Source organism: Penaeus monodon, chromosome 14 (assembly GCF_015228065.2).
Source record: "Penaeus monodon isolate SGIC_2016 chromosome 14, NSTDA_Pmon_1, whole genome shotgun sequence".
Taxonomy (NCBI): domain Eukaryota; kingdom Metazoa; phylum Arthropoda; class Malacostraca; order Decapoda; family Penaeidae; genus Penaeus; species Penaeus monodon.
This window is the reverse complement of record NC_051399.1, coordinates 7,828,646-7,843,645: the sequence shown is the minus strand read 5'-3', so window position 1 is coordinate 7,843,645 and position 15,000 is coordinate 7,828,646. Positions and strand designations below refer to the sequence as shown.

Here is a 15,000-nt window from a genome sequence, read left to right as displayed (position 1 = left end):
ATTTTTTTTTTTCTGACAGAGTTGGTCCATTTAACAAGCAAAATGAGGAACCCAGAGACAGGGAAATTTTACTGTTTGGAGAATTATGGTTGTGAAAAAGGAATGTACACCCCATCTTGGTGTCGCAAAACTGGGCAGGAGTGCGCTATCCTCTTTGCTTCATATGCAGGTATGACCCCTCTTACAGTATAACATTTCATGAGAGCATGTAGTTATGTTATAGTTTATATGTTGGGAAAAGTTGTAGGGGAAAATACTCATGTATAATGGCCTACGGACCTTTGTTACACCCAGTCAAATTGTGGCTTGTGGTTGGATGAGTTAGATGTAACTGTGCTGTTAACTGAGGGATAAGATTTTCAAAGTATTTAAATGTTGAGATGCGTTACATTTAGTCTTGCACTTCTTATGTTCAAAATAAGGTTTGAAATTAGAATATTAGTCTAGCTGTTGTTATCATTACTTAAGCCCTTGACTTAATGAATTCATGTGAATTAAAAAAAAAAACAGAATGTCTGAAAAATAGTATTTTTTTAATGAATTGCCCAGACTTTGAGCTTTTTCATCCATTTTAGAAAATATATACAGCACCAATGTAAGTTATATTTCCATCTCTTTCAGATTTCAACATCACCAAGTTTCTCCGTGAACAAATTGAGACCATGAAAGCCTATGTAAGAGTAGCCTGGATTGGGCCTAATCTCAACCACAAGTTCATCAGTAACAACACCTACTACCCTGGTCCCCATGGTATGCGCTCTGTTCTCATTTTCCACTGGTGGCCGTCTGTTCTTCTGGAGCCTTTTGACTTCAAGTCTGTTGCCTTTTCACCATGTATCGACAGTTCTGTGGTGAGCTATGCTGATGGTTGTATTGCATTATTAGATTACACTATTCCCCTTGTAAGGTGGCTCTTGACTAGCTTCCAATATAGAGAATATAAAAAGAATGCAGTGTTGAATATGGGTATCAAATTTTGAGTATATATATATATATATTTTTTTTTTTTCAGCAAATGTCTCTTGTATACTACCACTTATTATATGATTTTCTTTTGTGTTCCAGAGAATTGATGGAAAAAGCCCATATCAGTGCAAATATGAGATGCATCGCTTCCATAAGTTTGTGTGGAAGAAGCTCAAAAGATATGCAAAATATGCTTATGATGTGAGTTTTATTTTTATTCTTCCCTAGTATCTCTTTGTATCTAATGATATTAAATATGTGATATATGAAGGATTATAGTTAAACAGGTTCTGCATCTTATCATTTTTATATATGCTTCATTTATCACACAGTATTACTTTAATTAAAAATATATGTTTTGCTCCAGGCTCTTCATAAGATAAAGATCAACCACACTGAATTGATAGACCTCATGCACACTTATAATGAAAAGCAACCAAAGACCAATTCAACACTAGATGAGGTTGCCTGTCAGTGGATGAAAGAGAACAAGGTATTTTCCTTTTTTTCTTTTTGTTCTTTTTCCTCTTCTCTATCTTTCTCTTCTTTCCTTTTCCTTTTTAATTTTCTGAGAGATTTGTGCCAGTCTTTTCAAACTCGTCTTTTTATAGTTTTAGGGAAATGTATTCTCCTTATCCATTATAAGCTAGTATGTATTGCATGCAGTATATGTTATTTTCACAAAAAGTATTACTGAATTCTTGTTAACTATATTTAAGCAGATTTATCTCACATGTAAATCATCTGGTCATTATCATATGGCAAGTTACAAAAATAATACAACAGGAATATCATTTTTAAGTCTGTACTAATTTTTATTTATGTCTTAAGAAAGAAATAAAGTTCAGCACTAAGTATATAACTGTTTTTTTTTTTGCTGTTGTTATTGTTGATAAAGATATTAGATAGGTTTCGTTAAATCTAATATCACCCAGAAATGCCTTTTGATTTTCCCTTCTATATCTTCGATGTTTCTTTCTAAATAGGACCGATGGGACAACTGGCTGCCAGTAGGTGACCTTCCAGAGCTGACTCTTGTAGGCCTTTTTCCCATAAATGGAAGTGACGGAATCCATAACAAATTTCTTGCCCCGGGAAATGTGTTTGCAATGTTCATGGCCGTAGAAGCCATCAACAAAAATAGCAGCATTCTGGCTGGTCACCAGATTCACGCCATTATTTTAAATGGTGCATGTGAGCCAGCTATGGTCATGCGTCAGTTCATTGAGATCATTCAGCAGTCGTCAAGTGGAGGATTCTACAACAACCTGGTTAGTTTCCGGTCTTTCATGTTTCTTTCAGAGAATAAGATGATTTTTTTTTTCTAAGGGGAATAATTTGCCAGTTACTTTCTATGGATCAGGAGTAGTTATATTCTCTAAGCAACTGAACTTTAATAAGTATCTGATGTAGCAGTTGTTGTTATTTTAAAAGTTATATGTAGATAGATTTATAGATGGATGGATGGATAGATACTGATATTGATATGGATATGCATGAAAGACAGACAGACATACAGATAGACAGACACACACACACACACACACACTCACACACTCACACACTCACACACTCACACACTCACACACTCACACACTCACACACTCACACACACACACACACACACACACACACACACACACACACACACACACACACACACACACACACACACACACACACACACACACACACACACACACACACACACACACACACACACACACACACACACACACACACACACACACACACACACACACACCTCTCTCTCTCTCTCTCTCTCTCTCTCTCTCTCTCTCTCTCTCTCTCTCTCTCTCTCTCTCTCTCTCTCTCTCTCTCTCTCTCTCTCTCCTCTCTCTCTCTCTCTCTCTCTCTCTCGCAAAGACAGAATGCTTATAAAAGCACATGCACACACACACACACACAGAAACACACATGCATGTACACAGAAACACACAGAAACACACACACACACACACACACACACACACACACACACACACACACACACACACACACACACACACACCTACACTTATTATGCAATCTCCCAATTTTATTATACATCGTGACTTGCTTCTTCAGGCGGGCTTCGTAGGTCCAGCTTGCTCAGATACTGTGGAGCCAATTGCTGGGGTGTCCAAATATTTCAACATGCCAATCATCTCGTATGGAGCAGAAGGAGCTATATTCTCAGATCAAGAACACTACCCATATTTCTTCAGAACAATTCCAGAAAATAGGATTTTTCGGTAAGGAAATGGCAAAATCAATTTTGTGTAAATTTGTAGAAATGTAGATGATGAGTAACAGGAGTTTTGATCATGACTAGAATTTTTTTTTCTCCTGAACAAAAGACTTTTTTTTTTAAGAACTTGTATTTTCTTCCACCAGATATGTGTACAATCACTTGTTTCAACGACTCAAATGGACAAGGGTTACATCATTTACAGAGGACGGCCAGAGATATTCTGAATATCTCACTTCTCTAAATGACCTTCTTCTGGTAAGGGCTTACAGAAAGTCAGTTTTTATTTTTTGAGAAAAATCGGTAAAGGCATAGTGCTAATGTTGAACATTGTGTTGGTGCATTTTGGCAAATTGTCAAGTGACACACTTTTACTTCTGTAACAGCAATTACAACCATTAAAATATTTTCACAGGAGAACAACATTTCACTGTACAACTACAAATACCCTCAAGAGCGTGAAAGTCAAAACATGAGGAATTATTTAAAACAGTTAAAGGAGAGAAAGTCATTCATTATTATTGGGGACTTTTATCAAGATGTTGCCAGGGAAGTAATCTGTGATGCTTACCATCTGAAGATGACTGCGTATGAGGTACTGTTGGAAATTATCTCTACCGTATAGTGTTCTACAATGGGATTTTCTATGAAATACATTTTGATATACAGATATCTTATAAGTTTGATTTGTATCAGCATGTTTGTAAGCTAATACTTTTTTCTTTCCATATTACTCCAGAACTATCAGTGGTTCCTCCCGCACTGGTACTCAAAAGATTGGTATGACACTGACAAGCTCACTGGTAAAAATAATGTCTCTTGCACAACTGAGCAAATGCTCTATGCCCTTCGTGGTCACATGTCTCTCTCATACAAGTACTTTGCGGATGATGATGATATCATGCAAGAAGGAAGGACGGTGAAGGAGTGGAGACATGCATATAGCGAGGTATGATGCGAAATTTTGTTGGGTGTCATTTACTTCTTTCTGAGCATTGCATTGGTAAGATGTGAATGAGCAAGCTGATATTTGCACTTTTTTTTCTTTTGTCAATTTTATGTTTGACATTTTTTGACTTTAGTAATGATAATTCAGCTGTATATTCTTCGTGAAGTTATCTTCAAAATTTCCCAGATTCAATGGCAAATTGCATTTTCTAGTCACATTTATACAAATATACTTATATATATATATATGGGTGCTGCTGTGTGTGGGGTGTGGAGGGTGTGTGGGGTGGTGTCGTGTGTGTGTGTGGGTGTGTGGGGTGGTGGGGGTAGATATAGTTGAGATGAGGGAAAAAAAAAAAAAAAGAAAAAAAAATGCCTGATATATATAGATAATTGATATATTATAGAGATATATATATATAGGAGATATAGGTATGGAGGTAATAATATATAGAGAGTATAGAGATGGAGAGAGAGAGATATAGGGAGAGAGAGACTAGATTAGTTAGTATAGCAGATAGATGATTGAGAGCGAGATGAGAGTAGAGGAGAGGTAGAGGCGAGTGAGAGGAGAGGATATGATATGAGTAGTATAAGGATTAGGAGAGTAGAGGATATAGATAGGAGAAGAGAGGAGAGAGAGAGAAACAGAAGGAGAGAGAATATAGAGAGAGATTAGAGAGATAGAGATAGAGGTAGAGAAGGAGGGAAAGAGATATATAGAGAGAGAAGAGAGAGAGAAGAGAGATAATGGAGAGGAGATGAGAGAGAGGAGAGGAGAGGAGAGGGGAGAGAGAGAGAAGAGGAGAAAGAGAGGAGAGAGAGAGGAGAGAGATAGAGAGAGAGAGAGAGAGAGAGAGAGAGAGGATAGAGAGAAATGAGATAAGAGAGAGAGAGAGGATAGAGAGAGAGAGAGAGAAAATAAGCAGATAGAGAAAAGAGAGAGAGAGAAAAGGATATATAGAAAAATGAGAGCGAGATAGAGAGATGATAAGAATGATATAAATAAAAAGATATATAGAATATATAAAATAGAGAGAGTAAGAGATATGAGATAGATAGGATACGAGATATTAGAGACGATAGATCGAGAGAGAGAGAATTGATGATAGATATGTATAGAGAGAGATAGATAGAGGGGTGAGAGAGAGAGAGAGAGAGATATAGATATAGAGAGAGATATAGTATGAGAGAATATAGGAATAGATATGATGATATATATATAGTAGATATATGATAATATAAATATAGATAGAAGAGAGATATATATAGATACGACGTAGTATTGATATGATAGAGAAGTATATAGAGATTAGTATATGCTATATATATAGGGATAGTAGAGGAGGGAAGAAGAGATATAAGAATATAATAGCGATATATAAGAGAGATAGAGATAATATATCTATATATAAATGAGTATGATAGAGAATATCAGCAGATATTTAATATATCTATATAGAGAGTGATTTTTAATATGATAGAGATAGATGTGATGTATAAATATATATAGAAGACAGATATCGAGATATATGAATATACATATATAGATATAATTATGTAATATATATGTAATAAGAGATGAGCTATATAGATAGATTATATATATATATATATAATATTGTAATATTATAGGTAAGATATATATATATATCTATATATATATATATATGATAGTATATAATGTAGCAGATATGACATATAGATATATACATATGTAATATATAATTAGAGATGTAGTATATATTATATAGAGATAGAGAATATATATAGTGATGTGGATATATATATATATATATAGATATAGAGATATAGAGAGATAGATAGATATATGGATGGATATAGAGTGAAGAATAGAGAGTGTATATATAAGATGTAGAGATAGTAGATATATATAGATAGAGAGGATATATATATATAGATGAAATATATATAAGACATATATGATATTTATATATAGAGATGAGATAGAGAGAGATACTGAGATATAGAGAATAGAGATAGACTGATAAGATAGGGAAGAGAGAGAGAGAGAAGAATCGAATAGAGGTAATAGATAGATATGAGGAGAGACAGAGTATATAGAGATAGGTAGTAGTATAGGGAGAAAGATAGGAGAGGAGATTGAGACGAGAGAGATAAGAGAGAGAGATAATCATATAGTAATATATATATAGATATGTATGGATGTATGTATTGGAATAATCTAGAGATATATATATATATATAGATGATATATATATATATTATATAGATAGATAGATAGGAATATGATTATATGTTATATATATAGATAGAATATATATATATAATATAATATATATGTAATATATATATATAATATATATATGTATATAATACATATATATATTAATCTATAGATGGAAATATATATAATATTATATATATATATATATACCTATATATAAGATAATATAGAAGATAGAGAGAGAGATAGAGATAATAGATATAATAAAATAGCAGATAGATATAATATAGATATAATAGATAGATAAAGATATATGAGAGAGATAGAGATAGAGATAGATATAGAAAATAGATATAGATTAGGTAGAGATATATATATGTATATAAAGATGAGAGAGAAGATAGAGAGAGAATAGAGAGAGAGAGATAGATCTATATATATATTATGATTTAGTTATTGATGTAGGATAGATAGATAGATATATAGAATATATATGTAATATGAGTATAGAGAGATGTATATAGAATATAGGTAGATATATATAGTAGATAGATATATATAGTAGATATATAGATAAACGATAGATAAGATATATTTAGAGATATAGAGATATAAATGAATGAAACATAGAATAGTATAAGATATAGAGAGATAGAGATAGAGATAGATAGGATGTAGTGAGGGGAGGGATTGGATAGATATGTATATAGAGAGAGAGGAATAAGGTATAAGAGATATAGAGAGAGAGATATAGGGAATAGATATAAGAGATATATGAGAGAGATAAGAGAGAGGATAGAGAGAGAGGATAATACTAAGAGAAGAAGATAGATAGAAGATAAGAGTAGAGAGATGATATACTAGAAGAGAGAGATGAGAGAGTAAGATTATAGGATATATGAGAGAGATATAGAGAGTGAGATAGAATAAGATAGATAGATAGAAAATAGATACGAGATATAGGTAGAAAATAAAATACGTAAAAGAGGAGATATAAAGAAGAGATATGAAGAGAGAGATAGAGATGGAGAGAGAGAGAGAGAAAATATTAGATGTATATAGAAAATATAGAAGAAGATAGATATAGTAGAATAGAGAATATAGATATATGCAAGACAGATAGATAGTGGAGGAGAGAGATACGTATATGAGGATATATGAAGAGAGGGTATATATGTATATAGATAGAGATAGATATAGAGAAGATAGAGATAGAGAGTAGAATATTAGAGAGAAGTGAGAGAGATGGAATAGTCTAGGAAGAAGATAGGAGGAGAGATAGAGAGAGAGAAGATAGGAGGAGAGAGAGAGATGAGCGAGAGAGGAGAGGAGAGAGATAGTAGGCACTAGATGGATAGAGAGAAGAGAGTAGAAGAGGAGAGAGAGAGAGAGAAGATACAGATAGGAGTAATAGAGAGAGAGTAGAGACAGGAGATAGAAGAAGACAGCAGAGAGATGAGATGATATTAGAGATATAGAGATATATTACATAGATAGAAATGAAGAGATATAGATGAATAGACAGATGAGTTCGACTATAATATAGAGAGATAGAGAGAAGAGAGAGAGAGAGATAGATAGAGATATAAGTATAGAGATAAGATATAAGATATGTAAGAGCATAGTAGAAACTAGATAGAATATAGGAATATAAGATAGAGCAGACGATAGAGATAGAGATAGAGATGATAGAGATAGAGAGAGATTTAAAATAGCGAGATGAGATATAGAGATAGAAAAAGATTAGATGATCAGAGAAAATATATATAGATGTAAAAACAGAGATAGACTAGATAAGATATATGAGAGAGAGAGTATAAAATAGAGATAGATAGAGAGAGGATATATAATATATAAGAAAGGAGATAGAGATATAGAAGTATAGAGATGAGAGATAGATAAGAAGATAGATATATAGTATATAGAGAGAAGATAATGGTTAAGAGAGAGAGTAGAGATATGAAGATCAAGAGAGATAGAGAGAGAGACGATAAGGAGAAGATAAGAGAGATAATATATAGAGAGAGATAGATTATAGAATATATGATAGATGTATATAAAATATATATATGATAAGAGATATATGAGAATAGTAGTACTATAGATAATATAGAGAATAGATAGGAAGAGAGATAGAGATTATGGTATTGTATTAGATGATAGCACAGTAGGATATATTAGAGAGATATGATAGAGTATACGATAGATTATATAGGTGTAAGATAGAGGGGAAAAAGAGATAGATAGAGAGAATATAGAGAGACGAGGAGAGAGAGAGACGGGGATAAGATGAAGCGAGATATAGAGAGAGATCTAGAGATAGGAGAGAGATATAGAACGAGAGAGATAGGGAGATGTAAATAGATGGAATATTAGATAGAGAGAGTAGGATAGATAGAGAGATAGAGAGAGAGAGGTAATATAAGACGAGATGAGAGAGAAGAGATGACGATAGAAGATCGAGAGTATAGAGAGAGATATGTATATATATGAAGAGATATATATAGATATAGATATAGAGATAGATAAGATATATAAGAGATAGGTAGTATAGTAGAATTATATGTAATATATAGATATAGAGATAGAAATAGAGAGAGAGATTAGTATAATATATAGATAGATATTGAGAGAGATGATAGAGGATGAGAGAGATAGATATATAATAGAGAGATAGAAGATATATGAGAGTAGTGGTATGTAAGCGTATGATATAGGAGGAGAGAGAGAGAAGATATATATAGATTATATATCATATAGTAGGAGGGTTAGAGAGCAAGAAGAAGAGAAGATGAAATATATGATACGAGATTATGATGAGAGTATAGTAGAGGATATTATATTCTATGAGATCTAGGAGAGAGAGATAGAGTAGATATAGATAGATATATAGTGATAGAGAGAGAGGTAGGATGTAGGGAATTATATCTATACTATCTATATAGATATATGAGTAGATATATAGAGATAGATAGATTATCATAGAGCGAGGTGATATAGATAGATATATAACATAGATATATATAATAGAATGAGAGATATATAGGATAGGAGATTAGAGTAGATTAAGTATAGTTTGAGATAGGATATATATTATAGAGATAGATATATATATAGATAAGAATATAGAGTAGATAGATGGAAGAGAGTATATAATATATATATATAAATAGAGAGAGAGTATAGAGAGATATGAAAATAGATAAGAGATATAGAAGATATGAGGAGAGAGAGAGAGATAGAGGGAAGGAGGATTAGTATTTATTGATATAGTAGAATAGATAGAGAGGAGATAGCAGAGAGATAGATATAGAGAGTAATGAGTAACAGAGAGAATATAGATATAGAGAGATATAGAAGAAAAGAGAGAGAAGCGATGAGGGATAGATTATATAAGAGGAAGAGAGATAGAGTAAGAAGAGAGAAGAGACGATAAGAGAGATAGAGAGGGAGAGAGAAGCAGAGAGAGAGAGAAAAGATAGAGATATAGAGATAGAGAAAATAGATAGATAGAAAAACATATATATATAGAAAAGAGATGAGATAGATGATAGAGAGATATATATATAAAAGATAGAGTGAGAGAGAAAAAGATAGATAAGCATATAGATATAGAGATATAAATATAGAGAGATAGATGCGATAGAGAGAGAGAGCATAGATAGAATGTATATATGATTATGATGAGAGAGAGACTGAGATAATGATGGTGGAGGATAGATATACGTAGATATAGTGAGAGAGAGAGAATAGGGAATGGAAGGAGAGACGATAGAGAGAGAGAGGAAGAGAGAGAGTGAGATAGATAGAAGAGCTAAGAGAGAGAGGAGAATATCGATGAGATAAGAGATAGAATAGAGCAGAGAGAGAGAAAGAGAGAGATATATATAAAGACGGAGATAGATCTAGAGAGAAGGAGAGAGAGTGAGGAGATAGATATCTACGTAATAAAAAAATAAAAGTATATAGATATATATAGATTATATGTGTAGATATATATACTAGAGATATAGATGATAACCGATATATATATATATATATATAGAGGATGGAAGATATGTAGGAATAATACTAGTAGAGATAGATATATTATATTAGAGATAGTATAATGTAAGATATATGTAACGAGGATATAGAGTGGATAGATGATAGAGAGATTAAGTATATATATATATATATGGAAGAGTATATATATGAATATAGATTAGATATATATATATATGTAATAGATAGAGAGTATATATATAGTATATATATATATAGATATGGAGCATGAGATGAGAGAGGATAGACAGAGGGAATAGAGAGAGAGAGAGAGCACCCCCCGGAAGAGATATAGAGTGATAGATATATATATAATATATATCTATGCGTAGATCTATGATATATATATATATATAAGGATATAGATTATATATAAGAGTATTATATATAGATAGATACATATGATTGTAGTATCAGATATTGAGATGAGATATAGAATCGTATAGATAGTATATAATAGATAGAGATCTATAAGAGAAGTAGATAAGGATATAGAATAATAATATATAAGATATAATGAGTAGTTAGCAGATAGAGATGAGATAATCTGATAATATATGAATAGAGATATATACATAATATATGTAATAGATATATATAGAATATCATAAAGACATGAAGAGATATAGATATTATAGATATATATAGAGATAATTATATATATGATATGTGATAGGCACGAGGAGTAGTAGTAGGAGATAGATAGAGATAGATATAATAACTAGAGTAGAGAGATATAGCAGAGAGATATATATGGAGGGCATGTAGGGAATCTACATATGAGAATAGATATATATAGAAGATAGATATATATAGATATAGATATATAATAGAGAGTGTAGGGTATAGATATATAGTGATCGATATATATAGACGACGCTGATATAGGTAGAGATGAGGATATTATATTAGAGATTCGTAGTAGAGATAGATATTGGATCTAGAGTAGAGTATATAGATATATAGATGAGAATAGAGAGAGATAGGTAAGATATATATATATATAGCTATATATAGAGTTGTGTATAGGATATAATAACAAAAAAAATGTATGATATATGAAAAATGATAGAGAATATAGATAAGAATAGATATAGAGTCGAGAGAGATGGTTTGTTTTGTGATTTATAGAGGAAGAGATAGGAGATATATATAGAAGAGAGATACGTAGAGGATATAGATATATAGATATAGCTATAAGATATAGAGATAGATAGCTAACATATATATAATAGATATATATATATAATAGAGAAAAAGATATATATAGATAATAGAATAAATATAGGAGATATAAGATATAATAATATATATATGATCATAGATAGATATAGTAGATAGCTTAGAGTATGTATATAAAATAATAGTAGAGAGTAAGAGAGAGATATATAAGATAAGAACGAGCATGATTATTTATTGATTTAGATATTGAGGTATATAGTTATATATATAAGAGATATATTATATATAGAGTAATATAATATATATTAATATATATATTATATAGATATATATAGAGATGATAAAAATATATAGAAGATTATATTTATATATATATATTATAAATATATATGAAATATATAAGAGAAGATAAGATATAGATATATAGAGAGAGTTTATTTCTTTATTATTTATTTATAGATATAATATTATAGATATAATAATATATATATATGTAATATATATCATATAAAAATAGATATATAGAGATATAGAGATTATAGATAATATATATATAAAAATATAATAGATATAGAAAATACTAGTATATATAATATATAGATATATAGAAGAATATATATCTTATAGATATATAATATATATATATATATGAAGTATGTAGATATTATATAGATATATATAGATAGTATACCATATATATGTTATCATATGTATATAGTATATATATTTATGATTAGATATATATGGTATATATAGATATAGTAATAGATATGTAAGAATAATGATATATATTAATATATAGATATATAGAATAGAATATATACTAATTATATAGAGACGATAAGAGTCTACGATTAGCTATGGTATATAAAAGATAATATAGAATTAAGATATAGAATATATCTCGAGAGAAGATATAAGTAGATATAGAGTAGAGATATAGTAGATAGAGATAGGAGTAGAGAATAGAGATAGATGGTAGTATATATCCACGATAGATATGATATATAGCATATTTAGGACGAATACATATATTAGAGATAAGGGAAGATAGATGTAAGAATATATATATATATATATATATGTAGCGTAGATAGATAGAGGTAATCTTATATAGATATATATATATTATACTAGATGATATAGAATATATATATATAGGAGACTAGATGTAAGAGATATGAATAATCTGAGGAGGGAAATAGTTATAAGAGATGATATAATATATAGTAGATGTATAGGAATAATAGATATAGTGAGATGATATGTAAGTATAGAGAGAGAGATACTATATATATATAAGATATGAGCATGATGATATATGATAAATATAGGGATATAATAGAGAGATCTAGGTATATATTAGTATAGAGATGTATATATAATAGATAGAATATATAGAGATTACATAGGGAAGTATAATATAAATATAGATATATATAGAGATGGATATGATAGATATATGTATAAAAAAAAGATATAGTATATGGTATAATATATATAGCAGTATATATAAGTATAGAATATATATATATAATATATATATATAGATATATATATATATATATAAGTGGATATAGAGAATAGGGAGAGTATAATATGGTAGTATAGATAGATAGAGATAGAGATATAGATATATATATAAGTAATATAGGTAGAGATATATAGAGTAGAGATAATAGAGATAGTAAGGATGAGATAAGAGATAAATAGGAGATTTATATATAGTATATAGAGATATAGAGATATATATAAATATAAAATATATACTATATAGATATATATATAGATATATTTTATATATAAGATAGAGATATATGTGTATTAGATATATATATATAGATATCTATATATATATATATATATATATGAGATATATATAATAATAATATATAATAATAGTAGATATACATAGATAAGATATATATACATATATATACCTATATATATATCAGGTGTTCATTTACTATATATATATAATATATCTATAATATAGATATAATAAGATATAATTATATATATAATATAGAAGATGTCAAGAAATATGTAATAATATATAATAGAATTAGATATATATATGTATATGGAATTATATGTAAATATCTATATATAATATAGATATTATATATATATCTTTTATAAAGATATATATATATATGTAAGATACTAAATACAATATATAATATATATATATATAGATATAATATATTGTATATATATACGATAAGATAGATATTATATACTAATATATATATATAGTGTATGTATATATAGGTAATATATATATATTTAATAGAATGATATCTATTATATACTAGTAGTATAGAATAGATCATACAAGATATAGATAATAGATATATTAGATATAATATATATCTATAGATAAAGTTCATTGACTTATGTTAGCCTTTCAAAAGATTAAGGTTGTTCCAGGGAAAAGGGCTGTTGAATTGATGATGATGAGGTTAAACTATGATGCGGTGTGGAATATGCACCTCGCCTTGGATGAATCTCTTTAAGGAAGAGGAGAAGGTCGTATGTGATGACCTCAGGGATTAAAACACAACACCAGTAATGATCAGAGAAAGCATGCAGTGTTGTTGTGTTTTTCATGACATGACTGGATATGAGGAAATTTGAAAAGCACAGCCTGTATTATGAGCTCAGATATTTTGGGAACCTGGTATGTTTTATTAGATTATCCATACATTAAGATTCTTTCTTGTAGGGCATTCATAAAGAAGATTCAAGCTCTTTCATTCAATGGAGTATCAGGACACATCAACTTCACATCAGGAGCTTCAAGGTTAACAGACATCCCATGTGCTTGTGGCAGTGTTTTGCAAGGAGAAGAACTAGTTGAAGTCGGGCCTGTACCATAACGGGATCATCTTCAAGTAATGATAGTGGAAGGTTGAGCGAGAATCATTCCAAATCCAAAATTTTTAAATGATTTTATTGTATTTATTACTTTCTTTGTTAAATAAGTTATTATGTCTTTTTTTTGTAATGAGTTTAAGGTTTTCAAAATGTTCAAAATATGGCAAAAATATTATGCACCATCGATTGAGCACCTTATACAGGTCTACAAAACACCACTCCCCAGCAGTGCAATATTATGGCCAAAGGGGGTATTAAATGTTTACCTATAATTACTGAATTGGCATAAAAGTTTTAAATACTGCATGGTCTTCTGTGCAGAATGGGAAACGAGCAAAGGGAATAACCCCACCTAAGTTGGACGGAGGGCACAAAGCCAGATGATTGGACAAGCAACCAACATGTGCAGTGGGAAGGCTTAATGATGGAAGTTAATAAATCAACACCGGGTCAAATGAAATGATAGTAAGTGTGCATATGTTTGGGTGAGTCTTACAGCGTTTGATGATTATTTGTTGAC

The 15,000-nt window shown here is 30.0% G+C and overlaps 1 protein-coding gene across 1 annotated transcript in view; it reads left to right on the top strand.

Annotated features, from left to right (window-relative positions):
• The window catches only part of LOC119580559 (atrial natriuretic peptide receptor 2-like), a 31,475-nt gene that overhangs the window by 7,131 nt on the left and 9,344 nt on the right, over window positions 1-15,000 (top strand). The window contains exons 4-13 of the mRNA XM_037928674.1: window positions 20-169; window positions 622-851; window positions 1,066-1,167; window positions 1,334-1,459; window positions 1,953-2,237; window positions 3,055-3,221; window positions 3,364-3,475; window positions 3,633-3,812; window positions 3,957-4,171; window positions 14,329-14,416. Coding sequence (XP_037784602.1) covers window positions 20-169; window positions 622-851; window positions 1,066-1,167; window positions 1,334-1,459; window positions 1,953-2,237; window positions 3,055-3,221; window positions 3,364-3,475; window positions 3,633-3,812; window positions 3,957-4,171; window positions 14,329-14,416 — 1,655 coding nt within the window. The remainder of the gene's footprint in view (window positions 1-19; window positions 170-621; window positions 852-1,065; window positions 1,168-1,333; window positions 1,460-1,952; window positions 2,238-3,054; window positions 3,222-3,363; window positions 3,476-3,632; window positions 3,813-3,956; window positions 4,172-14,328; window positions 14,417-15,000) is intronic.